This window comes from Ranitomeya imitator, chromosome 6 (genome assembly GCF_032444005.1).
Source record: "Ranitomeya imitator isolate aRanImi1 chromosome 6, aRanImi1.pri, whole genome shotgun sequence".
NCBI classification, from domain to species: Eukaryota; Metazoa; Chordata; class Amphibia; order Anura; family Dendrobatidae; genus Ranitomeya; species Ranitomeya imitator.
The window spans coordinates 138,537,549-138,564,383 of NC_091287.1; the positions used below are offsets into that span (position 1 = coordinate 138,537,549).

Consider the following 26,835-nt stretch of genomic DNA (forward strand, 5'->3'; position numbering starts at 1 on the left):
ACAAACCATGTTTGCAGGCCAAAAGGCACTGCATATCACCCCAAACACCATACCAACAGTGAAGTTTGGAGGTGGGAACATCATAATGTGGGTCTGTTTTTCAGTATATGGTATTTGCAAACTGCGTAATGTTGAAGGAAGAATGAATGGACAAATGTACCGAAACATTCTTGATAAAAATCTGCTGCCATTTACTAAGAGATGAAACAAGGGAGAACATTTAGCATTTGGATTCAGAAAAAGAAAAGCTGCTAGAATGGCCCAGCCAATCACCTGACCTGAATCCAGTAGAAAATATATGGAAGGAACTAAAATTCAGAGTTCATTATTCGTCTTTCCCAGCTGAGAGTTGTCTCCATTCATATGTTAACAGAGCTGCTACCCTACTCTAGTAGTATAGGAGCAACCGATAAGTGATGAAGAATAACTAATTGTAGTGAGAAAACAGTGCAACATAGAATGTAAAATTCATGATGCTTTGCTGGGCTGTCGAAGTAGAAACCATCTCCCAAATATTATTACATATCAGCTAATTCATGTATGTGTTTGACCTAAGGTTACAATGTGCTGTAAGCATTCAACATAACTTTACTGTTATCAATATCAATAACTTCTTTAGAGAATCCCGAGTGCACTGCCTGGATGGAGGAGTTCCTGAGCAGCATGTTTTTTATTATAGGCGTAGTTAATAAAGTGCAGGAACACAGTGTGCTTCAAACAGTAGATTGCCAGCGGTGGGATTATCATGGAACTGAGAAGTGCCTGTCTGGTTCTGTGCCTTTTTTGCTTTGCCCAAATCACCTATCAGCAGAAAAAACAAAGGCAAACTAGTAAAGGTAAGAAGATTTTGGCAAAAGACAAATTTGTCTTAGAACTCCTTCATGGAGAATGGGGGTAATTCTGTTTTACCAATGGATGTATTTACAATGTTAATTTATCTGGTAATTTACATTACACCTAGATTGTTTTCTTGCTAACGTTTTTTGTCCCATCGTCACTGTTAAAGGGCTGATTGATTTTTTGTTGACAGTTTAATAATTAAAATAAGCATACACTAAAAAAAAAATCACAGGCATTATTTTAAAAAAAATTTAAGGACATTTTCACAGATTGCATATGAATTTACAGGCATTTGCCAGCCCTGATTAGAGATCAAATTTAAATGAGAAAAACAAGAATTCTGCTTCTATGTTATTTCATTCTATGATGTGGTTATATAACAGTGGTGGACAGACTCCAATTCTCCAGTCACCTTCGTTACGCAAGTGCCAGAATGCTGCTTGGGACGGAGTAGAGATCAAATGTAGAAGTAATGAGCAAGCCTAAATTGTAATAGGCTGGTACACTAAATATTGGGGTACATCTCTGAATTTATTCAGGGTTTTCATTTAGTGCCATTGCCACAGTTGTATAAAGTTCAGCCTCTAGCCATGCAGTCAGTCATTGCTAACATTTGTGAAAGAAACAGCCGGTCTAAAGAGTTGACTTGATTTCCAGCAAACTACTACCACGATTGCAACAAGTAAGTTTGTGAAATATCTTCTCTCCTAAATAATACATGATCAACTTTAAGAGGTACTATTGAAAAGTTAAAGGGTTTAGGAACCACAACAAATCAGCTACAAAGTGGAAAGTTACAGAGTGAGGTTGACAATTGCTGAGGCATGTAATGCATAATAGTCATCAAAGCTCTGATAACTCAATAACTGCAGAGCCTCAAAGCTCCTCTGGCATTAACATCAGCGCAAAGGCTGGGTCGAGTGCTTTTTGGCATGGGTTGTCATAGCCGAGCAGCTGTATAAAAGCCTTCCATCAGCAAGCACACTACTGTACCTAGGGCTGGGCAGAGTGGTGTAAAGCAAGTCACTAAAGACTCTGAAGTATTGTAAACATGTTCTGTGGAGTGGTGCATCAGACTGCTGCAGCTGGCAGTCTCATGAGTATGTTATTATAAAGAGGCAGGACGGCACTAGAAAAATACGAACTATTCTTAGTCAGGACTGATAGAGAACCACCGAATAGCAGGTGTCACGACAGCTGTGGGTATATGGTGCTCTGCACAAAAGCGTATAAGATACACAATGCAGTAAAGAAAAGAAACATGCGGCACTCACCCGATCTAGCTCTGTTATTCGTGAACTTTTATTGGAAAAATATATGATACATCCGTCAAGATATCAGGTACAGAGGAGGGTGCGGTATTGGAGTGTGGACGACTGCCGTTTCGCACGGTAAGTGTTTCGACGGGTAAGTGCTGGACCCGTCGAAGCACTTACCGTGCGAAACGGCCGTCGTCCACACTCCAGTACCGCACCCTCCTCTGTACCTGATATCTTGACGGATGTATCATATATTTTCCCAATAAAAGTTCACGAATTACACAGCTAGATCGGGTGAGTGCCGCATGTTTCTTTTTTTTACTGCAGTCTCATGAGTATGGTTTGGGGACTGTCAGGGCAATTTTACTTGCCTGACTGCATTGTGACCAACTCCATATTAATGCCTATGGATTTAAATAATGGGTTGTCATACAAGCTCCAGTAGAAGTAATGTGTAGGTGTCCCAATACTTTTTACCATATGATGAAATGAAGTTTGTCTAAAATTAACTTTTTAAATAAGTGGCTTTTGTATCAGAGTTAACAAACTTCTGTAAATTTGTAAACTTACCATATATACTTGAGTATAAGCGGACCTGAGTATAAGCCTAGGCACCTAGTTTTGCCACAAAATACTGGGTAAACTTATTGACTCGAGTATAAGCTGGGTATGCATTGTCCCTTCATCCCTGTCCTGTTATGCATGGCTCCCCCGTCCCTGTCCTGTTATGCATGGCTCCCCCGTCCCTGTCCTTGTATGCATGGCTCCCTCATCACTATCTTTGTATGCATGGCTCCCCCCATTCCGTCCTTGTATGCATGGCTCCTAATCCCCTGTCCTTGTCTGCATGGCTCCCCCATCTCGTCCTTGTATGCATGGCTCCTTATCCACGTCCTTGTATGCATGGCTCCCCCCATCCCATCCTTGTATGCATGGCTCCTTATCCCCTGTCCTTGTATGCATGGCTTCCCCCATCCTGGCCTTGTATGCATGGCTCCTTATCCCCTGTCCTTGTATGCATGGCTCCCCCCATCCCGGCCTTGTATGCATGGCTCCTTATCCCCTGTCCTTGTATGCATGGCTCCCCCCATCCCGTAATTGTATGCATGGCTCCTTATCCCCTGTCCTTGTATGCATGGCTCCTTATCCCCTATCCTTGTATGCATGGCTCCCCCATCCCGTCCTTGTATGCATGGCTCCTTATCCCCTATCCTTGTATATATGGCTCCCCCATCCCGTCCTTGTATGCATGGCTCCTTATCCCCTATCCTTGTATGCATGGCTCCTTATCCCCTTATCCTTGTATGCATGGCTCCTTATCCCCTATCCTTGTATACATGGCTCCCCCATCCCGTCCTTGTATGCATGGCTCCTTATCCCCTATCCTTGTATGCATGGCTCCTTATCCCCTATCCTTGTATACATGGCTCCCCCATCCCGTCCTTGTATGCATGGCTCCTTATCCCCTGTCCTTGTATGCATGGCTCCCCCCATCCTGGCCTTGTATGCATGGCTCCTTATCCCCTGGCCTTGTATGCATGGCTCCCCCCATCCCTGCCTTGTATGCATGGCTCCTTATCCCCTTTCCTTGTATGCATGGCTCCGTCCTTGTATGCATGGCTCCTTATCCCCTGTCCTTGTATACATGGCTCCTTATCCCCTGTCCTTGTATGCATGGCTCCTTATCCCCTATCCTTGTATGCATGGCTCCCCCATCCCGTCCTTGTATGCATGGCTCCATATCCCCTGTCCTTGTATACATGGCTCCCCCCATCCCGTCCTTGTATGCATGGCTCCTTATCCCCTATCCTTGTATACATGGCTCCCCCATCCCGTCCTTGCATGCATGGCTCCTTATCCCCTGTCCTTGTATGCATGGCTCCTTATCCCCTATCCTTGTATGCATGGCTCCCCCATCCCGTCCTTGTATGCATGGCTCCATATCCCCTGTCCTTGTATACATGGCTCCCCCCATCCCGTCCTTGTATGCATGGCTCCCCCATCCCGTAATTGTATGCATGGCTCCTAATCCCCCATCCTTGTATGTATGGCTCCTTATCCTCTATCCTTGTATACATGGCTCCACCCATCATCTCCTTGTATGCATGGCTCCTTATCGTCTGTCCTTGTATGCATGGCTGCTTATCACCTGTCCTTTTATGCATGACTCCCCCATCCTATCCTACTCACCTTGCTGCGCACCCTCACTGCACCTCGTTCTGGCGCCGGCAGGTCCGGTCGAGCGATCACATGGCCCCGCTCATTAAGGTAATGAATATTCACTCCACGCCTATGGGAGTGGAGAGGTGTGCTTATTCATTACTTTAATGAGCGGGGCCATGTGATCGCTCGGCCGGAAATGCTGCTGGCGCTGAAACAAACGAAATGCAGCGAGGGCGCACAGGAAGGGGAGTAGAATGTGTGCTGGAAATGTGCTGAAAAACTCGGCTTATACACAAGTATATACGGTATATCCATTCATCAACACTGGATTAAAATTCTGTGTTTGTGGTTTTCTTTGAAGCCAAGTTAATTCTGTCTCTTTTTGTCATTTTACAGTTCGTAGTAAATGTTGCAATATTATATTGTAGACATCTATTACACATTATTTTATGGTTTTCCTAAATGTGTAATATTAGTGGTTTGTGATTTTTTATTTTTTTTATTTAGAAAAAATATATAATTCAGGTTGACAAAACAGATATGATGACTATAAGTGACACAGTGACATCTGGCAGTAGTGTCAGTTTGCCTCCTAACATCATGAGGATTTTGTACTTGAGCTTTGCAGTGATTTTCTAATGAGTGCAGCATCATAAGCAGGGCCGGACTGGCCATCGGGCAGTTCTGGCAAATGCCAGAAGGCCCGGTGGCAGTAGTGGGCTGCTCGAGTGTGCCCCCCCCCCGCTCTTGGCACACACCCCCCGCTGTCGGCACACTCCCCCCGCTGTCGGCACACTCCCCCCGCTCTTGGCACACTCCCCGGCGCCCCGCATTCAACTATACCGGCGTCTATTATGCCGGTACAGTTGAATGCAATGATGGAGAAGAGAGCATCTGCTGACGCTTTCTCTCCCATCATTCCCCACTCTGCCTCTGACACTGCGGGTCCGCGATGATGTCATATCATCGCGCAACTGCTGCGTGTCGGGCGGGCAGACTGCAGCTGCTGAGACCGGAGCTTGGAGCAGCGCAGGGCAAGAGGAAAGGTGAGTAGAGTGTTTTTCTTTTCTTGTATATACATCAATGAGTGATAACTGGAATGTGGGGCTATGGGGGGGGGGGGCTGCATTACATTCTATGAGGGCTATGCTGCATTACATTCTATGGGGGCTGACTCCAATACATTCTATGGGGGCTGTGCTGTATTACATTCTATGGGGGCTGTACTATATTACATTCTATGGGGACTGGCTGCATTACATTCTATGGGGGCTGTGCTGCTTTACATTCTATGGGGCTGTACTGCATTACATTATATGGGGCTGTGCTGCATTACATTCTATGGGGGCTGTGCTGTATTACATTCTATGGGGGCTGTGCTGCATTACATTCTATGGGGGCTGTGATGTATTACATTCTATGGGGACTGTGCTGTATTACATTCTATGGGGGCTGTACTGCATTACATTCTATGGGGGCTGTACTGCATTACATTCTATGGGGGCTGTACTGTATTACATTCTATGGGGGCTGTGCTGTATTACATTCTATGGGGGCTGTGCTGTATTACATTCTATGGGGGCTGTGCTGTATTACATTCTATGGGGGCTGTGCTGTATTACATTCTATGGGGGCTGTGCTGTATTACATTCTATGGGGGCTGGCTGCATTACATTCTATGGGGGCTGGCTGCATTACATTCTCTGGGGACTGGCTGCATTACATTCTATGGGGGCTGGCTGCATTACATTCTATGGGGGCTGTGCTGTATTATATTCTATGGGGGCTGTACTGCATTACATTCTATGGGGTATCAAAGAACCCAAACGTAACAGTCTAAAAAATATAACAAATTTTATTAAATAACATTATCAGAAAAAATGATAACAAGCATAACATACAAGGGACACGTCTAGCACATGTACGGCAGACAACAGCCACTGCAAGTAACACCATGGGTATCGAAAGGGCAGGAACTATAGATGGTGTATCGGAAGCATGTTAATCCATGATAAATATATAGATAAAGTGCATAGTGCTCTTAAAGGACCTATATATACCTCCTCTCTCCACAAGACATTAATGCAAATCAAACCTAGAATAGGTAAATGTAACGGTCATCACTGCTTTGCCCATCTTACGAGGAAGCCCACGCGAAACGCGCGTCGGGGCCGCCGGACACACACTGGCACCACATTTTTTCGGGTAAGATGGGCAAAGCAGTGATGACCGTTACATTTACCTATTCTAGGTTTGATTTGCATTAATGTCTTGTGGAGAGAGGAGGTATATATAGGTCCTTTAAGAGCACTATGCACTTTATATATTTATCATGGATTAACATGCTTCCTATACACCATCTATAGTTCCTGCCCTTTCGATACCCGTGGTGTTACTTGCAGTGGCTGTTGTCTGCCGTACATGTGCTAGACGTGTCCTTTGTATGTTATGCTTGTTATCATTTTTTCTGATAATGTTATTTAATAAAATTTGTTATATTTTTTAGACTGTTACGTTTGGATTCTTTGATACTCCGTAATTTCTTTGTAGGATTCATTGTATAGTGGAGTTGTTTCCTGTCATTTCTTATGTCCAGTATAGGGTGTTTCCCTAAAAATAGGCCGTATTGATATGCATCAGTGGCATGTGTATTTATTACATTCTATGGGGGCTGTGCTGTATTACATTCTATGGGGGCTGTGCTGTATTACATTCTATGAGGACTGAGCTGTATTACATTCTATGGGGCTGTGCTGTATTACATTCTATGGGGGCTGGCTGCATTACATTCTATGGGGGCTGTGCTGTATTACATTCTATGGGGACTGAGCTGTAATGCTGGATACAGCTGTGATTATATGTTATATAGTCGTGTTAAACTCCCCTCACTTCTTGTAACCTACAAGTGTACAAAGATATTATACAGTCACCATGTGACAAGTTGGCCTGTGTGACTTCAAATGCCAGGGCTGAATTTTATTCCCAGTCCGGCCCTGATCATAAGGTTTACGATATCTCTGCAAACATTACATAGTCAAGATGTTATGAACTTAAGGCCAATTCCTCAGTCATGTTCCTTGATAATTGGATGTGCAATATAACATATCACTGCAAATGACACTTTCACCAGTGATGTGGCCTTATGTTTTAGAGAATCAAAGCCTCTGCTTTTAATGCAGTCCAGGCCAAGGATCATAAACTATGCTGACATTCAGGAGCATAAAAAGAACAGAGGGATTGTGATCGCTGGGGAATGTAAGGAGACCAGAGGCTCTTCCAAATCATGCGGATGATGTAACTTGACAGCTTTTACTTTATTTAAATGTTAACACATGTTAGAGTAAATATTTTTTTGGACAATATCTAATAGTTAAGTATTAAAGATTCTCCACCTGCACTTGATGTAAGATCCAGATTGCTGCTGCTCTGTTCCTAATGTATCAGCTCAGGTTTATTACTGGAGTGATTTCTCCAGCTAAATCTCATGAAAAATCTTGTGCTTTCCTCCCTTTCTATACCCTGTAGCAATACCTAAGACTGTTGATGCTTTCCTCCCTTTCTATAGCCTGTAGCAATACCTAAAGGTACCTTCACACTCAGCGACGCTGCAGCGATACCGACAACGATGTCGATCACTGCAGCGTCGCTGTTTGATCGCTGGAGAGCTGTCACACAGACAGCTCTCCAGCGACCAACGATCCCGAAGTCCCCTGGTAACCAGGGTAAACATTGGGTTACTAAGCGCAGGGCCGCGCTTAGTAACCCGATGTTTACCCTGGTTACCAGCGTAAAAGTAAAAAAAACAAACAGCACATACTTACCTACCGCTGTCTGTCCCCGGCGCTGTGCTTTCCTGCACTCACTGTGAGCACAGCGGCCGGAAAGCAGAGCGGTGACGTCACCGCTCTGCTTTCCGGCTGACCGACGTTCACAGCCAGAGCAGGAGGAGTGCAGAGAAGCTGAGCGCCGGGGACAGACAGCGGTAGGTAAGTATGTAGTGTTCGGTTTTTTTACGTTTACGCTGGTAACCAGGGTAAACATCGGGTTACTAAGCGCGACCCTGCGCTTAGTAACCCGATGTTTACCCTGGTTACCAGTGAAGACATCGCTGGATCGGTGTCACACACGCCGATCCAGCGATATCAGTGGGAGATCCAGCGACGAAATAAAGTTCTGGACTTTCCTCAGCGACCAACGATCTCCCAGCAGGGGCCTGATCGTTGGTCGCTGTCACACATAACGATTTCCTTAACGATATCGTTGCTACGTCACAAAAAGCAACGATATCGTTAACGATATCGTTATGTGTGAAGGTACCTTAAGACTGTAGATGCTTTTCCTTATCTCCACATTCTGATCTGACATGAACAACCCCCTCCATGCTTTTATCTGAGAGAAGAAAAAAAGCACAGAGCTGGCAAATTTGTCAGATTTTGTATATTTTGGAAAATTGACCCAAAAATCTACAACCCAAAAGATATCTGGCTTTAAAGGGAATCTGTTACCCCAATGTAATGCTGTAGATAAGCCCCCAATGTAACCTTATCTATAGCATTACAGAATGCTGTAGATAAGGCCCTGATGGAAGTGGTCTTGGCTTATAGGCAAAAATTGGGGTGACAGATTCCCTTTAATTAGTAAAATAAATAGGTAACACATTTACTTTAAAGGTACCGTCACACATAACGATATCGTTAACGATATTGTTGCTTTTTGTTACGTAGCAACGATATCGTTACCGAAATCATTATGCGTGACAGCGACCAACGATCAGGCCCCTGCTGGGAGATCGTTGGTCGCTGGGGAAAGTCCAGGACTTTATTTCGTCGCTGGATCACCCGCTGACATCGCTGAACCGGCATGTGTGACGCCGATCCAGCGATGTTTTCACTGGTAACCAGGGTAAACATCGGGTTACTAAGCGCCGGGGTGCGCTTAGTAACCCGATGTTTACCCTGGTTACCATTGTAAAAGTAAAAAAAAAAACACTACATACTTACATTCCTGTCACGTTCCTCAGCGTCAGCTTCCCTGCGTCCCCCAGTGTCAGCGCCGGCCGGCCGTAAAGCAAACCACAGTGGTGACGTCACCGCTCTGCTTTCCGGCCAGCGCATACACAGTGCAGGGAAGCTGACGCTGCGGGACGCGACAGGAATGTAAGTATGTAGTGTTTTTTTTTTTACTTTTACAATGGTAACTAGGGTAAACATCGGGTTACTAAGCGCGGCCCTGCGCTTAGTAACCCAATGTTTACCCTGGTTACTCGGGGACTTCGGGATCGTTGGTCACTGGAGAGCTGTCTGTGTGACAGCTCTCCAGTGACCAAACAGCAACACTGCAGCGATCGGCATCGTTGTCTAGATCGCTGCAGCGTCACTTAATGTGACGGTACCTTAAGACACATAGTGACAACACCTCAGTGTGCTATTAAGGCATTAGATAAGGCAGAAGACCTTAGGTTAAGGCACAGTAACTGGATTGCATTTTCACTTGATGAAAGATCTTTCCTTGTTCAGCACTTTTGCCTACTGTGCGATGTCTATTGGGACTGTACTATATGGTTTTGCCTGAAACCCATTGTTTAAATCAATCATATTGCTGCCTATTTAATTTACGCATTTTTCACTTACAAACCATATGAACCAATTCCACTCTCATAGAGGTGCCACAATGGCTTTCTATAAGCCCATTCATTCTGCCTATGCACAGTGTACAAAGAAAGCTGCCAATCAGTGCCGTGGGCGGGGTTATAAAAGCTCATCATTCAGAGAGCTGCTAGATCTGCAGCAGATAAAATAGGGATTTTATCAAAAATTCAACAAGCAGACTTTCAACTGATACATCCCTGGAATCAGGGTCTCTACTCTTACATCATGCTGCTTTCAGATAGGGTGCCAAAAACCTGATGATAGATTCCCTTTGTGATAAATGTGGGTGCAGTCTGATGACGGTGAAAAAGGAAGGACTCATTATAAATATTCAAAAACTTTCTCAACAAATCGGCCAGGAATAAGGTTAGTGCTTTGGTAGTTCTATGCACTGTCCAAGTGCCAGCATTGACATTCAGTGCATGAGTTGTTTGATTTAATTGTTCAGTAATTATTGGGTCTGCAGTGTGACTTTGCCCAGTAGATCAATTGTGTATCCCAGTTATTAAATCACTCAATTGCTCCATTATTAAAGCTTTTTGGGTTGGTACTGTTCAGTCAGTGCTCCTAGGAATATAAAAATTCCAAATAAACTACACTCCTCAACATTAAAATTGCAGCAGAAAGGAGGAAAAGTTGTGCAATTATAGAAATTACAGAATCGATAAACATTACTTTTACACAAATGATAAAAATATGGAAATACATTTTTCAAAACATCTTGATGTATTCGGCATTGATTGTGACCACAATGTCTATTGATCATGTGATTTCCATAATTCTACAACTTTTACCTCTTGATGTTGGAATTTCAATTTTGAGGAGTGTACAGTGGCATGTAAAAGTTTGGGCACCCCTGGTCATTATTACTGTTATTGTGAACAATTAAGCAAGTTAAAGATGAAATGATCTCTAAAATGGCTAAAGGTTAAGATGGCTCATGCAAAAAACATATATTGATCATTTTTTATATTTTAAAAATGACAAAAATGAAAACAGGCTGATGCAAAAGTTTGAGAACCCTTGGAGATTTGTGTGCTCAAATAACTTTGACCAAGGTTCCAGACCTTAATTAGCCTGTTAGGGTTATGGCTTGTTCATTATCGTCGTTCGGAAAGGCCAGGTGATGCAAATTTCACAGCTTTATAGAAACCCAGCCTCCTCTAACCTTGCGCCAAAAAACAGCAGCCATGGGTTCTTCTAAGCAGCTGCCTCGCACTCTGAAAATAGTCAAGGCCCACGAAGCAGGAGAAGGCTATAAAGAAGATAACAAAGCGTTTTCAACTTGCTCTTTTCTTAGTCTGAAATGTAATTAAATGGCAGTTAAGAGGAATAATAATAATTTTATTTATATAGCGCCAACATATTCCGCAGCACAGTGGAGGTTAAGATAAGGTCTGTAAAACTATGCAATATTTCAGTGAGAGCTGCTCGTAGGATTGCTAGAGAGGCAAATTAGAACTCCTGCTTGACTGCAAAACACAAAGATTTAGCAGATTCTGGAGTTGTGGTAAATTGTTCTACTTTTCAGAGATACCTGCACAAATATGGCCTTTATGGAAGAGTCATCAAAAGAAAACTTCTCCTGCGTCTTCACCATAAAATTCAGTATCAGAAGTATGCAAAAGAACATCTAAACAAGCCTGGTGCATTTTAGAAACAAGTCCTGTAGACTGATGAGATTAACATAGTACTCTTTGGCAACAATGACCAAAGGAATATGTGGAGAAAAAATGGCACAGAATTTCAGGAGAACAACTCGCCAACCATTAAGCATGGGGTGGATCAATTATGCTTCGGAGTTGTGTTGCAGCCAATGACATGGGAAACATTTCACAGGTAGAGGGAAGAATGGATTTAATGAAATTTCAACAAATTCTTGATGTAAACATAACACCATCTGTAAAAAAGCTGAAGTTGAAAAAAGGATGGCTTCTACAATTGGATAATGATCCTGAGCACACTTCCACAATAGACTGCCTCAAAATGTGCAAGGTGAACATTTTACAGTAGCCCTCACAGTCCCCTGATTCGAACATCATTGAAAATCTGTGGCTAAACCTCTAAATAGCAGTACATGCAAGACGACCCAGGAGTCTCACAGAACTGGAAGAATTTTCAAAGGTAGAATGGCTGAAAATCCCTCAAACAAGAATTGAAACACTCTTGGCTGGCTACAAGCTGTGATACTTTGAAAAGGGGTGCTACTAGGAACTAACCATGCAGGGTGCCCAAACTTTTGATTTGGTTGGCCCATTTTCCTTTTTTCTAATTTTTAAAATGTAACAGATAAAGTACGGTATATATGTGTGTGTGTTTTTTGCCTAAAATACAAAGTAAATGTGTCATCTTTAACTTTAGCCCTTGTAGAGATTATTTAATCTCCAACTTGCTTAACTGTTCACAATAACAGTAATTTGGACCAGGGGTGCCCAAACGTTTATATGCCACTGTATATTCTCCCTGCTACATTCTTTTGTATGAGACAGTTACTGGCATAAGTTGGTGTAATGTATAGACACAGATGAGGACGCAGTTAGCCAGTTTAGATCTTTACATTATTACTTATGAGCTTCGGGCTGTACCATTTGAGAAACGAAAGCCTGATTCACATACATGAGTACACAACATATCAGACTCTCGCCTACCATCGAAACCTTCAAAAAGAACCTGAAGACCCACCTCTTCTGACAAGCCTACAACCTGCAGTAATCACCGATCGACCAAACCACTGCACGACCAGCTCTATCCTTACCTACTGTATCCTCACCCATCCCTTGTAGATTGTGAGCCCTCGCGGGCAGGGTCCTCTCTCCTCCTGTTCCAGTTGTGACTTGTATTGTTCAAGATTATTGTACCTGTTTTTATTATGTATACCCCTCCTCACATGTAAAGTGCCATGGAATAAATGGCACTATAATAATAACTAATAATAATAATAATAATATGCTTCAAGTTCAAGTAAGGAGACCTGTTGCCAGTCCATACTCAGACTACAAAACACGGATGTACGAATCCAGGCCTAAGGATTAGTGATGAGCGAATCTACTCGTTACTCAAGATTTCTCGAGCACGCTCGGGGGTCCTCCGAGTATTTTTTAGTGCTCGGAGTTTTAGTTTTTCTTGCCACAGCTGAATGATTTACATCTGTTAGCCAGCATAAGTACATGTGAGGATTCCCTAGCAACCAGGCAACCCCTACATGTACTTATGCTAGCTAACAGATGTAAATCATTCAGCTGCGGCAAGAAAAACTAAAACTCTGAGCACTAAAAAATATTCGGAGGACCCCCGAGCATGCTCGAGAAATCTCGAGTAAGGAGTATATTCGCTCATCACTACTAAGGATATCCCTACATTGAGCTTTTATACTTGATTTTTAAGCCGTTTTAAATTCCACATCAAAAACCTCTTCAAATACTCTTAGACTACCTTTTGATATGTCAGGTCAGTGCCGTTATTCTGATTCAAATTATACCTGAGTTGACGAAATCCGTCTTGTGATTGTTGTTTAATACTTTTTTTTGTAGTTTTCAGTTAATGATATGCTTGTACTTCAGGGCAACCTGTGGGTGGATGGTCTTCAAGAGGTGCTCTGATTAGGCATTCACCAGTATGGCTTCTGACAGGTGACTGATACCTCACTGACCTGCCTCCTAGTTTACATAATGAATATTATATATACAGATGTGCTCAAAAGTTTACATACCCCGCAGAATTTTTGCTTTCTTGACCTTTTTTCAGAGAATATGAATGATAACACCAAAACTTTTTCTCCACTCATGGTTAGTGGTTGGGTGAAGCCATTTATTGTCAAACTACTGTGTTTTATCTTTCTAAATTATAATGACAACCAAAACATCCAAATGACCCTGATCAAAAGTTCACATACCCTATTTTTTAACACCATGTATTGCCCCCTCTAACAGCAATGACAGCTTGAAGTCTTTTGTGGTAGTTGTGGATGAGGTTCTTTATTTTCTCAGATGGTAAAGTTGCCCACTCTTCTTGGCAAAAAGTTCCTGTAAATTCCTGGACTGTCTAGTATGAACTGCATCCTTGAGATCTCCCTAGAGTGGCTCAATGATATTGAGGTCAGGAGACTGAGATGGCCACTCCAGAACCTTCACTTTGTTCTGCAGTAGCCAATGACAGGTCGACTTGGCCATGTGTTTTGGATTGTTGTCATGTTGGAACATCCAAGTACATCCCATCTGCAGCTTCCGGGCTGAAGATTGCAAATTTGCCTCCAGTATTTTCTGATAACGTGCTGCATTCATCTTTCCTTCAACTTTGACCAAGTTTCCTGTGCCTTTGTAGCTCACACATTACCAAAACATCAGTGATCCACCTCCGTGCTTTACAGTAGGCATGGTGTTCCTTTCATTATAGGCCTTGATTACCTCTCTTCAAATGTAACGTTTATGGTTGTGGCCAAAAAGTAAAATTTTGGTCTCATCACTCCAAATAACCTTGTTCCAGAAGCTTTGAGGCTTGTCTCTAAGCTGTTTTGTGTATTGTAGGTGAGATACTTTGTGGCATTTGCGCTGTAATGGGTTTCTTCTGGCGACTCGACTATGCAGCCTATTTTTCTTCAAGTGCCTCCTTATTGTGCATCTTGAAACAGCCACACCACTAGTTTTCAGAGAGTCCAGTATTTCAGCTGATGTTATTTGTGGGCTTTTCTTTGCACCCCAAACAATTTTTCTGGTAGTTGTGGATGAAATTTTTGTTGGTCTACCTGACTGTGGATTTGTTTTTACAGAGCCCCGGATCTTCCATTTGTTAATCACAGTTTAAACACTATCAGTTCCTTGGATATCTTTTTGTATCCCTTTCCTGTTTTATACAGTTCAACTACCTTTTCCCATAGATCCGTTGACAATTCTTTTGCTTTCCTCATGACTCACAATCCAAAAATGTCAGTAACTGCATGAAAGATGCAAAAGTCTTTCTGGATCCCAGAAACTCACTCAGCTTTTATGCGCACACACTGACTACAAGCAAACAGGTCACAGGTGAGGATGTTACATTTAGTAGCCATTCAAACCTATTTGTGTCAACATCTGTGCATGTTATGAGGCCAAAGTCACCAGGGTATGTGAACTTTTGATCAGGGTCATTTGGATGTTTCAGGTTGTCATTAGGATTTGAAAAGAGAAAACACAGTAGTTTGACAATAAATGGCTTCACCCAGCCACTAACCATGAGTGGAGAAAAAGTTTTGGTGTTATCATTCATATTCTCTGAAAAAAAGGCCAAAAAAGCAAAAATTCTGCCTGGGTATGTAAACTTTTGAGCACAACTGTATACACTGCATCCTGATCCCATGTGTAATGTGCAGTTAATTATTTTTTTATGGTTTACATTAATTCATAAAAAAAAAAATCAGTGTAAAAATGGAGCTGGCCGCCCTGGCTCAGTAGCAGCTATCGGCGATCCGATAGCTGCTACTAAACAGGCGCCGGCGGCACCATTTTGCTAGAGAGAAAAAAAATGTCCTCCTCCAAGATGGCACTGCTGGCGCCTGCGCAGTGGCAGCTATCGGCGATCTGATAGCTACCACTGCACAGGCGGCGCCATCTTGGTAGGGAAAAAATAATAATTTCCTCCTCCAAGATGGTGCAGCCTGCGCAGTAGCAGCTATTGGCGATCCGATAGCTCCTACAGCGCAGGCAGCGCCATCTTAGGGGAGGAAGCACCATGGATAAGGTGTTATCCAAGCATGCTAGTTTGCTGAGTGTCTTTGGCGTGCTCGAAAAATAGGGATTTTTGTGTGTACTCACTGTAAAATCCTTTTCTCCGAGCCACTCATTGGGGGACACAGGACCATGGGTGTTATACTGCTGTCACTAGGAGGCTGACACTAAGCTGAGACAAAAAAGGTTAGCTCCTCCCCTGCAGTATACACCCTCATGCTGGCTTCCAGAGACCCAGTTCAGTGCAAAAGCAGTAGGAGAATAACAACAAAATATCATGTAACATTAGAGTATAACATGTCAAAAACAGTCAAAAACCGAAAAAGGTAACGAGCCGAACAGGCTAACAGGGTGGATGCTGTGTCCCCCAATGAGTGGTTCGGAGAAAAGGATTTTACGGTGAGTACACACAAAAATCCCTATTTACTCGGACTCCCATGACAGCACGACGAGAGAGGGGATCTGCCCATTAGGAACAGGAAACCTACAGATACAAAAAGGGTGGTACCTCTCCCTTGCCTCAGTTGGTTTCCTGCTCCTGAGGGGATGGGTGCCTACAGAAGTAGCCCAGGCCGGCCGGCCGATTACGGTAGCGGGGGGGGGTCTCCTACCTCGGCCGGTGCGGAGATCCCTGGAGACGCCACGGTGGTCCTTGCTGGATTGCACGTCGGTGGCGTTCGCAGCAGGGAGCGGAGTCCGGAGGATTTCCTGCATCCATCATCGTCGGCGCAGGTAAGTATTTCCCATTGGTGGCGCAGCGGTGCGGCGTGGCTTCGGGTGCCGGGCTCAGATGTGTGGGTGAGCTCCGGAGCGCTGCCGATCCATCCCCGGCGTCCTGCACCGCTCTTAGCGTGTGCTTGAGCATTTCCGGGTGCGGTGACGTGGGGGGGCGGAGTTTGGTAGCCGCTTCCGGGTCGCCGGACGTCTGCGCATGCGCGGTCGGTCCAAGATGGCGGCGCCCATCGCATCTGGATGCCGGTTCGTCCGCCAGCCCTCCTGCCCTCCCTGCTGTGTCCGGAGCCAATAGGGATAGCGCTGGCCCATCTGCTGACCGGATCCAAGGGGGATTTAAGCGGGTTACAATGTCAGAACCCTGCTTTTGGTCACAATTCGTCATGGAGAGTGGTGGTGAGCAGCAGCAGCAGCAGCTGTCAGACGAGGTGCGTCAGAAGCCCAAGAAAGATAGAGGCGACCAGCCCAGTCATAAAAGCTCATCCGAACAGGAATCCAGAGCTTCGACTAGGAAAGAACCCCCTCGGATTCCGGTACTTGACTTTGGCGCACGGGTAAGTGATCTACGTGAAAGTTCACTCTGTGACGCGGGCCCCTTATACTTTATCTGTCCAGGGGAAGAAGAGTACGGACAAGTCAAAACATAAGGAGTGTGCCCTCTGTGGAGTCCCCTTACTTGACTCTTGTTCGAAAAAGTTATCTGCCCCCTGTATACAACAGACGGTGAGGTCTACAGGAGTGGTTGGGTGGAAGTGACTTTAGGTCAGATAGTGGTTATCACCTATATTGTCCTCCCCTAGGTAGCAGAAGAGTCCGTGAGTATGGCAAACTTAAAGGAAATGATCCGGCTAGAAGTAAGGGAGTCATTACGATCCCTATCCCAAGCGGAAGGCTCGAAGCATAGGACCCCTCTGGACTCTAATTCGTCAGAAGAGGAAAGAGAAGAAAGTACCTATCTCTCTAGTCCTTTCTCCTCTTCATCAGATGAGGAGTCTGGACGATTTTGTCTACCCTTGGATAAGATTGACAGGGTGGTCAAATCAGTTAGAGGCACGATTGGTATAGAGGAACCCAAATCACAGCCCTCAAAACAGGAGTTGATGTTTAGTGGATTAGATCGTAAAAAACATAGATCTTTTCCGGTAAATGAGAAGATCCAAGAATTGATCCTCCGAGAATGGAAAAAAACGGAAAAAAAGGGGGCCTTACCGCCAGCTTTAAAACGCAGATATCCCTTTGATGATCCGGTTGTGGATACGTGGGATAAAGCCCCTAAGTTTGACGCGGCAGTAGCAAAAGCGTCAAAGAAAGCCTCATTACCCTTGGAGGATATGGGGTCCCTCAAAGATCCTCTAGACAGGAAGGCGGATATCTTCCTAAAAGGTACCTGGGAGATGGCGGCAGGATCCCTCAGACCAGCTGTGGCCGCAACATGCACAGCCAGGTCATTAATGGTCTGGCTAGATCAATTAGAGTCTCAGCTTAAGGACGGCGCATCCAGAGATTCTATTCTGAAAGCGCTACCGACAATTCAGAATGCTGCGGCGTTCCTATTGGACGCATCTGTGGACTCTGTCAGAATGGCGGCTAGAGCGGCAGGACTATCTAACGCGGCTCGCAGAGCCCTATGGTTAAAGTGCTGCTCAGGTGACATTCAGTCCAGAACTAAACTCTGCACCATTCCGTGCGAGGGACAATATCTCTTTGGTCCAACACTGGATGAATTGCTGGAAAAGGCAGGCGATGACAAAAAGAAGTTTCCCAGTCTGTACTCGGCATCCTACCGCTGTCCCTTTAATCGAAGCAGGTTTGGTCACGGGAAGAAACGCGGGTCCTCTCCCACTAGAGAAAGTTTCAGATGGGAAGACAGACGCGGTAGAGGTACGGGCTACATGTTTCGCCGTTCCTCAAAGGATCAGAAAAAACCGGACCAATGACTAGCGATCCCTGTGGGGGGTAGACTGTCAGCATTCTCCTCAGCGTGGCTTGACATTACGAACAGTAAATGGGTCAGAGGCATTATTACTAAAGGTCTAAGGCTGGACTTCAATCACTGGCCTCGAGAAAAATTCAAATGAACCCCTTTACGTTCCTCCCCCCTTGAGCAAGCAGCTCTAGAAGCAGAGGTCATGAACTTATGCTCTAAAAACGTATTGATGGAAATCCCAGAATCAGAAAGAGGAAGGGGATTTTATTCTCCTCTTTTTCTGATCAAAAAGCCAGATGGATCTTTTAGAACGATCATAAATCTAAAATGTCTTAATGAGTTCCTGGTTAATGAATCCTTCAAAATGGAAACAATTAATTCGGCAATAAAAATGTTGTTTAATCACTGTTTCATGGTAGTTGTAGATCTTAAAGACGCATACTATCATGTTCCGATACATGAAGATTTCCAGAGGTTCCTGAGAGTAGCTATGTCAGTGGGGGGTCGCATTCGCCATTTCCAGTTCAGAGCTCTCCCCTTTGGCTTATCAGCGGCTCCTAGGGTGTTTACAAAACTAGTGGCCGAGGTCATGGCGCACTTACGAGAGTCCAACATCCTGATCATTCCCTACTTGGATGATTTTCTTATAGTAGGGAGCTCAGCAGACCATTGCCTGTCCCAGCTAGAAACAGCCACATCCAAACTTGAGCGTCTGGGGTGGATCATAAATTATGAGAAATCTCGTTTACAGCCTCAAAAAATACAAAGATTCTTAGGACTGTTATTAAACTCAGAATCCCAACAGTGTTGTCTTCCACCCGACAAATTATTACATATCCAGCAACAGGTGTCTAAGGCAATTGATAAACCATCCATGACCCTTAGACAGGCTATGTCACTATTGGGTTCCTTAACCTCTTGCATTCCCGCTGTCCGTTGGGCCCAATTCCACACCAGACCGTTACAATCCGAGGTGCTGGTTAATGATAGAATCTTACAGGGGTCCCTGCAGAGTCAGATTACCTTAGGTCCAAAAGCACTCACATCTTAGGTGGTGGCTAGACAGTGAAAACTTATCGGCGGGAGTTCCCTGGGTGTCACAGGTAACACGTGTTGTAACAACAGATGCTAGCCCTTCGGGTTGGGGAGCACACATGGATGACATGATGGTTCAGGGTCTATGGCCCCCTCCCCTAACATCAGCCTCCTCCAACCAGAAAGAGTTAATGGCAGTAGAGCTTTCAGTGAAAAAATTCCTCATATATCTGCAGGGTCATCATGTCAAGATCCTATCGGACAACCAGGTGGCGGTCGCATACATAAATCATCAGGGTGGAACTCATTCCGAGTCACTGATGAGAGTGGCGGATCGTCTGTTCCAGACAGCGGAAAATCACTTCTTATCCCTAACCGCTCTACACATAAGAGGAAAAGAAAACGTCAAAGCGGACTTTCTAAGACGCAACACCTTGAGGCAAGGGGAGTGGTCCCTAAACAATTGCGTGTTCGATCAGATTGTCCACAAATGGGGACATCCAGAAGTAGATTTATTTGCTACCAGGGACAACCGGAAGACAATAAAATTCTGTTCCCTAAATCCCAGGGAGAATCCTCTGGCGGTAGACGCTTTTCTGATCAATTGGGATTTTCAGCTGGCTTATGCATTTCCTCCACTAGGCCTGTTACCCTTAGTAGTCAGGAAGATAAGAGAAGATAGAGCCAGAGTTATATTGATTGCCCCATTCTGGCCCAGAAGGGCCTGGTTCACTTGGCTCAGGATCATGTCAGTGGAGGATCCCTGGGTGCTTCCGGAGATTCCGGATTTGCTCTACCAGGGTCCGATCAGTCATCCGCAAGTAAAGAACCTTCATTTAACGGCATGGATTTTGAAAGGGCATTACTGAAAAACAAAGGGTTCTCCCCGAGTTTAATTGAAACCCTTATGAAAAGTAGGAAGCAAATAACCACAACAATCTACGCTAGGACCTGGCGAAAGTTTCTGGCCTCTTCTGATTTCAATTTAGAAGAAGGAATACCTATAAAACAAATCTTAGAATTCCTGCAAAAAGGCTTAGAGTTAGGTCTATCCACTAGTACTCTAAAGGTACAGGTCTCGGCCCTAGGGGCTCTATTCTCCTGTAACATCGCCAATAATTACTGGATCTCAAGGTTCATTAAAGCATCTAGTAGGTCTAGACCCATACATAAAGATAGATCTATGCCTTGGGATCTCAACCTAGTCCTATCAGCATTGACTAAAGAGCCGTTTGAACCTTTACAATCAGCTTCAATTAAGGCCTTATCCCTTAAGACAGCATTTCTGGTAGCAATTACATCTGCCTGTAGAGTAGGAGACATACAAGCTCTCTCCAGGGTTTCCCCTTATACAGAGTTTCTACCAGACAGAGTAATCCTCAGACCGGACCCAGCCTGTTTACCAAAAGTATCATCACGGTTTCACAGGTCACAAAAGATAATTTTACCATCCTTCCTCCCCAATCCTGCTAACCCTAAGGAAGAACTACTCCATACATTAGACGTTAGGAGATGCCTGCTAGAATACATCTCTGTTACTGACACATGGAAGAAAGATGATGCGTTATTTTTATCTTTCCAAAATCCTAGAAAGGGACTCAGGGTATCAAAGTACACGCTAGCAAAGTGGATTAGGGAGGCTATCTCTTTGGCTTATACTGCAGGTGGGGGTCCGGCTCTGCAGAATCTGAGGGCGCATTCCACCAGGGCCATGGCTACATCCTGGGCGGAAAAATCTGGAGTATCAATCGACCAGATATGTAAGGCGGCCACATGGTCATCCCCGTCCACCTTCTTTAAACACTATAGGTTGGATTTGGGGGCTTCCTCTGATCTCACATTCGGGTTAAGGGTGCTACAAGCCATACTCCCTCCCTAAGGTACCTTACATCTCTGTAATTCTCTCGTCGTGCTGTCATGGGAGTCCGAGTAAAGCATTAAGCTACTTACTGGTAGCGGCATTTCTCGGAGGCCCATGACAGCACCCTTAGTTCCCTCCATATTCACGTGGGGGTTGCACTTCCTATAGATGTATATATCTCACATATGATACCCAGTTCCAAATATATGGCTGAAATTTTGTATATAATCTGTATATAGTGTATATTTTTTGTGTGCCACTAACCGCGGTAGTCCTCTCAAGACTCTGAAATACAACTGAGGCAAGGGAGAGGTACCGCCCTTTTTGTATCTGTAGGTTTCCTGTTCCTAATGGGCGGATCCCCTCTCTCGTCGTGCTGTCATGGGCCTCCGAGAAATGCCGCTACCAGTAAGTAGCTTAATGCTTTCTCCTTTGCCACATTGGGGGACACAGGACCATGGGACGTCCCAAAGAAGTCCCTGGGAGGGAAACAATACAACCAAATAACTCCGTGTACCATCTGACTACAAATGCACTACGGCCGCTTGCAGAATACGTCTGCCAAGGGCCGCGTCCGCGGAGGAGTGAATGTGGACATTGTAGTGCTTTGTGAAAGTATGCAGGCTGGACCACGTTGCGGCCTTGCAAACCTGCAAAGCTGTTGCCTGGTGCCGGATGGCCCAGGAAGCACCCATCGACCGAGTGGAGTGTGCTCTAATCCCCGCCGGGATAGGACTGCCCCTGACCCGATAGGATTCCTGGATAGCAGATCGAATCCATCTGGCTATCGTGGCTTTAGACGCAGCCAAACCCTTTCTGTGACCCTCCGGGAGCATGAAAAGGGCGTCCGATTTTCTGAAATGAGCCGTTCTGGAAATGTACCTCCTAAGAGCCCGTACCACGTCCAGGGAATGAAGGGCTTTTTCAACCCTGTGTTTTGGCTGCGGGCAAAAAGAGGGAAGAATGATGTCCTCGTTAAGGTGAAAAGATGAGACCACCCTAGGGAGAAAGGCCAGTGAAGGGCGTAGGACTACCTTATCCTGAGGGAAGACAAGAAAAGGAGCCCGGCAGGATAAAGCGGCCAATTCTGAGACCCGTCTGATAGACGTCACGGCTACAAGGAAGGCAACCTTCCAGGAGAAGACAGAAAGCGGAACGTCCTGAAGGGGTTCAATCGGAGGTTCCTGAAGAACCCCCAGGACCAAGTTGAGATCCCAGGTCTCCAACGGCATTCTGTAGGGGGGAATGAAAGTCTTGACTTGAAGGTTGGCAGCGATCCTGCGTTGGAACAACACGGATAACGCTGAGATCTGACCTTTGAGGGAACTCAGTGCCAAGGCGAAATCCAAACCGGACTGAAGGAAATCCAAGATGCAAGGGACAGAGAAAACGAGCGGAGGGCGACTTCGGAGCCTGCACCACGAGAAGAAGGTTTTCCAGGTGCGGTGGTAGATGGAAGCGGAAGACGCCTTGCGAGCGCTTATCATGGTGGGAATGACCTGCTGAGAGAAACCAGCTCGAGTCAGAATCCAGGTTTCAACAGCCACGCCGTTAAACGTAGGGCCCCTGATCTCTGGTGGCAGATCGGCTCTTGGCGAAGCAGGTCTGGGCGGTCTGGTAACCTCCAGGGGACGTCAGCTATGAGCTGAACGAGCTCCGCGTACCAAGTGCGACGTGGCCAATCTGGAGCGACCAGAATGACAGGAACCCCCTCCGTCTTGATCTTCCGGATCACTTTTGGCAGTAAGGGAAGTGGAGGAAACACGTATGGGAGTTGGAACTGATGCCACGGGGATATCAGAGCGTCCACTCCGATAGCGCTGGGGATCCCAAGAACGTGCAATGAAGTTGTGAACCTTGGCATTCAATCTGGACGCCATCAGATCCACGTCCGGGTCCCCCAGCGAAGGCAGATCTGCCGAAAAACCTCTGGATGGAGTTCCCACTCCCCCGAGGCAAGGCCCTGACGGCTCAGAAAGTCTGCCACCCAGTTTTCGACGCCCGGAATGTGCACCGCGGAAATAGTGGAGTGGTTGGCTTTGTCCCAATGAAGAATGTGGGAGACTTCCTGCATCGCCGCCCTGCTGCGGGTACCCCCTTGGTGGTTTATGTATGCCACCGCTGTGATGTTGTCCAATTGGACTCGGATTGGGTGACCCGCGAGCAGGGGGTGAAAGCGTCTCAGGGCAAGTCTGATCGCACGAATCTCCAGGATGTTTATAGGGAGCCTCGACTCTCGAACTGTCCAACGACCCTGGGCAGAGTGGTGAAGAAGCACCGCACCCCAGCCGAGGAGACTGGCGTCGGTAGTTACCACTAACCAGCAGATCGGGAGAAAGGACTTCCCCTGGAGGAGAGATGGACCCAGGGTCCACCATACAAGAGATTGTCTGATCCGCGGAGACAAAGGGCAAGGACGATCGAGGGATAAGGGACTCCTGTCCCAGTTGTCCAGCAGAGCCTGTTGCAAGGGGCGGAGATGGAGTTGAGTGAAAGGAACCGCTTCGATTGCTGCTACCATTTTGCCCAGGATCTTCATGGCGAACCGAATGGGTCGCGGGCGAGGATGGCAGAGCGTCCGGGCTCCTTGCTGAAGCTCTTGGGCCTTGGACCGAGGAAGCAAGACCAGTCCCCTTGAAGTGTCCAGGATCATTCCCAGAAAGGAGATCCGTCGGGCAGGAACGGGGGAGGACTTGTCCAAGTTGATCAACCAGCCCAGGCGCGAAAGAGAATCCAAGGTAATGTGGACGCTTGCCTCGCAGGCCTGATAAGACGGACCCTTTATGAGGAAGTCGTCTAAGTAAGGCAACACGACCACTCCTCGCGAATGAAGAATGGCCATGACGGCCGCCATGACCTTTGTGAATACCCTGGGTGCCGTGGCAAGACCAAAGGGTAAGGCCGTGAATTGGAAATGGTCCTCTAGGATGGCAAAGCGGATGAACCTTTGATGTGGCGAGAATATTGGAATGTGAAGATAGGCATCCTTGATGTCTATCGATGCCAGGTATTCCCCTCTCTCCATCGAGGAGATGACCGACCGGAGCGATTCCATCCTGAAGTGCCGTTCCTTTACGCACTTGTTCAGGAGCTTCAGATCCAAAATGGGGCGCACTTTCCCGTCCTTTTTTGGCACGACGAAGAGGTTTGAGTAGAAACCTCTGAACCTCTCGTGTTCCGGAACCGGAACAATGACCCCGCTCTGGCGGAGGGAGTGAATGGCGCAAAGAAGGGCGCGAGACTGAGCTCCCGAACTGGGGAGACGAGAGGGAAAAAACCGAGTTGGAGAGGAAGCAGAGAACTCTATTTTGTAGCCAGACAACACCAGATCCCTGACCCATTCGTCGGGAATGACGGAGAGCCAGGCTTGCTGAAAAAGAAGTAGACGTCCGCCTACTTTGGTGGTATCGACTGGAGCCATTCCCGAGTCATTGTGAAGGGAATCTGGCAGGCCTGGAGCCTCTGGTTCTGAATTACCTAGGCTTTTCTCGCCAGGACTGATTCGGCCTGAAAGAGGGATGAACGTCTCTGTCTGAGTGAGCGGATCGGTCCGATCTGGAAGAGGCGGCAGGATTGGACCAGGCTGGACTGCTACGAAAGGGCCGAAAACGAAAATATGGCTGGCGCTGGAAGGCCGCTTTGGGCCTCTGATGGAGAAGGAACTTGCTCTTTCCCCCTGTAGCGTCGGAAATAAGCTGGTCTAGCTTTTCTCCAAAAAGACGCCCGCTCTGAAAAGGGAGAGAAATCAGAGATTTTTTAGAGGAGGAATCTGCGCGCCACTCTCTGAGCCAAATTGCTCTTCTGATAGTGATGGTGTTTGAAGCTGCCGTTGCTGCGCAATTCGCTGCATCGAGAGATGCGTACATCACGTAATCACCCGCCATGGCAATCTTTTTAGCAAGGTCCGCCACCTCAGACGGGAGATCCTGTTCTTGAACGGATTTCGCTAGAGCATCTGCCCAGGAAACCATTGCCTTGGCCACCCAAGCCGCGGCGAAGGAGGGAAATAGGGAAGAACCTGAGGCTTCGTACACTGAGCGAGCTAGGGAATCTAGCTGGCGTTCAGTGGGATTCCTAATCGAAGCGCCATCCGGAACGGATAAGAGCGTTTTGGAAGCAAGGCGCGAAACCGAAGGATCTACTAGTGGGGATTCCGTCCAGTCTTTCACGAGATCTGCTGAAAAAGGATACTTCGATTCCAGAGCCTTTTTGCCCGTGAAACGCTTATCTGGACACTCCCTGTATCGCCTGACTATATCCAGGAAATATGGGTGAGAGGTGAAAGTCTTATGAGAACGCTTGGTTCTAGTAAAGGAGATTGAGTGGTCCGGAGCAGAATTGGGGTCGTCATCCACTTTAAGTGCATGATTGACTGCCTCAATGAGGGAGTCGACAGTAGATCTAAACTCCGGAGCATCCGGGTCTAAGGATACATCAGTCTAGCCCATTTTGGCTCTCACTGAAGAGCTGGAGGAAGGTGAGTTTAAGTGCTCCCTTCATTTTGGTGTTGGTGCTGTGTGGCGGCCATTGTTGCTGTGGCTTTGTGCTGGTGGGGCGGCGCGGTCTGGAGTCATGGGGGCTCAGTCTCGCAGCATGGGTGCTGTGGGGCAACAGGCCGTCCACCCTGCTGGTGCATGGCCGCTGTGGCGGTGGGCGCCGCACGGCTCCGCTCCGTTAGGGCGATAGGACCCACTACGAGGTTTGCCGTGAAGTGGCAGTGGGCTTCATACAGTCTGATCAGAATGTTAAACTGAAAACCTCATATTCAGTTATATTAATTTTTGCCTAGCGGCTTTAGATCAATGTATGATTTTGGGATGTGCGGTTCATGCTCTTTTTTTTTTTTTTTTTTTTTCCTTTTTGCAAAGCATGTTCTAGTCTTCTTCTTGGACCAGCACTCCTCCCATTTGGCACAGGTGATTTTAATTAGCAGGAGACTGCAAAGTTAGGGGTCTAGCCCATTTTGGCTCTCACTGAAGAGCTGGAGGAAGGTGAGTTTAAGTGCTCCCTTCATTTTGGTGTTGGTGCTGTGTGGCGGCCATTGTTGCTGTGGCTTTGTGCTGGTGGGGCGGCGCGGTCTGGAGTCATGGGGGCTCAGTCTCGCAGCATGGGTGCTGTGGGGCAACAGGCCGTCCGCCCTGCTGGTGCATGGCCGCTGTGGCGGTGGGCGCCGCACGGCTCCGCTCCGTTAGGGCGATAGGACCCACTACGAGGTTTGCCGTGAAGTGGCAGTGGGCTTCATACAGTCTGATCAGAATGTTAAACTGAAAACCTCATATTCAGTTATATTAATTTTTGCCTAGCGGCTTTAGATCAACGTATGATTTTGGGATGTGCGGTTCATGCTCTTTTTTTTTTTTTTTCTTTTTTTTTTTTTTTTTTTTTTTTTTTTTCCTTTTTGCAAAGCATGTTCTAGTCTTCTTCTTGGACCAGCACTCCTCCCATTTGGCACAGGTGATTTTAATTAGCAGGAGACTGCAAAGTTAGGGGTCTAGCCCATTTTGGCTCTCACTGAAGAGCTGGAGGAAGGTGAGTTTAAGTGCTCCCTTCATTTTGGTGTTGGTGCTGTGTGGCGGCCATTGTTGCTGTGGCTTTGTGCTGGTGGGGCGGCGCGGTCTGGAGTCATGGGGGCTCAGTCTCGCAGCATGGGTGCTGTGGGGCAACAGGCCGT

General features: G+C 46.2%; 1 protein-coding gene across 2 annotated transcripts in view; it reads left to right on the plus strand.

The window, feature by feature from the left end:
- Nucleotides 1-679: 679 nt before the first annotated feature.
- Nucleotides 680-26,835, plus strand: part of CLEC3B (C-type lectin domain family 3 member B) — a 55,201-nt gene continuing 29,045 nt past the window's right edge. Inside the window, exon 1 of one of the 2 annotated variants that reach the window (XM_069730152.1) lies at nucleotides 680-836. In XM_069730152.1, coding sequence (XP_069586253.1) covers nucleotides 746-836 — 91 coding nt within the window. In that variant the 5' untranslated portion in view covers nucleotides 680-745. The remainder of the gene's footprint in view (nucleotides 837-26,835) is intronic. The other variant, XM_069730153.1, reaches the window with a different exon arrangement.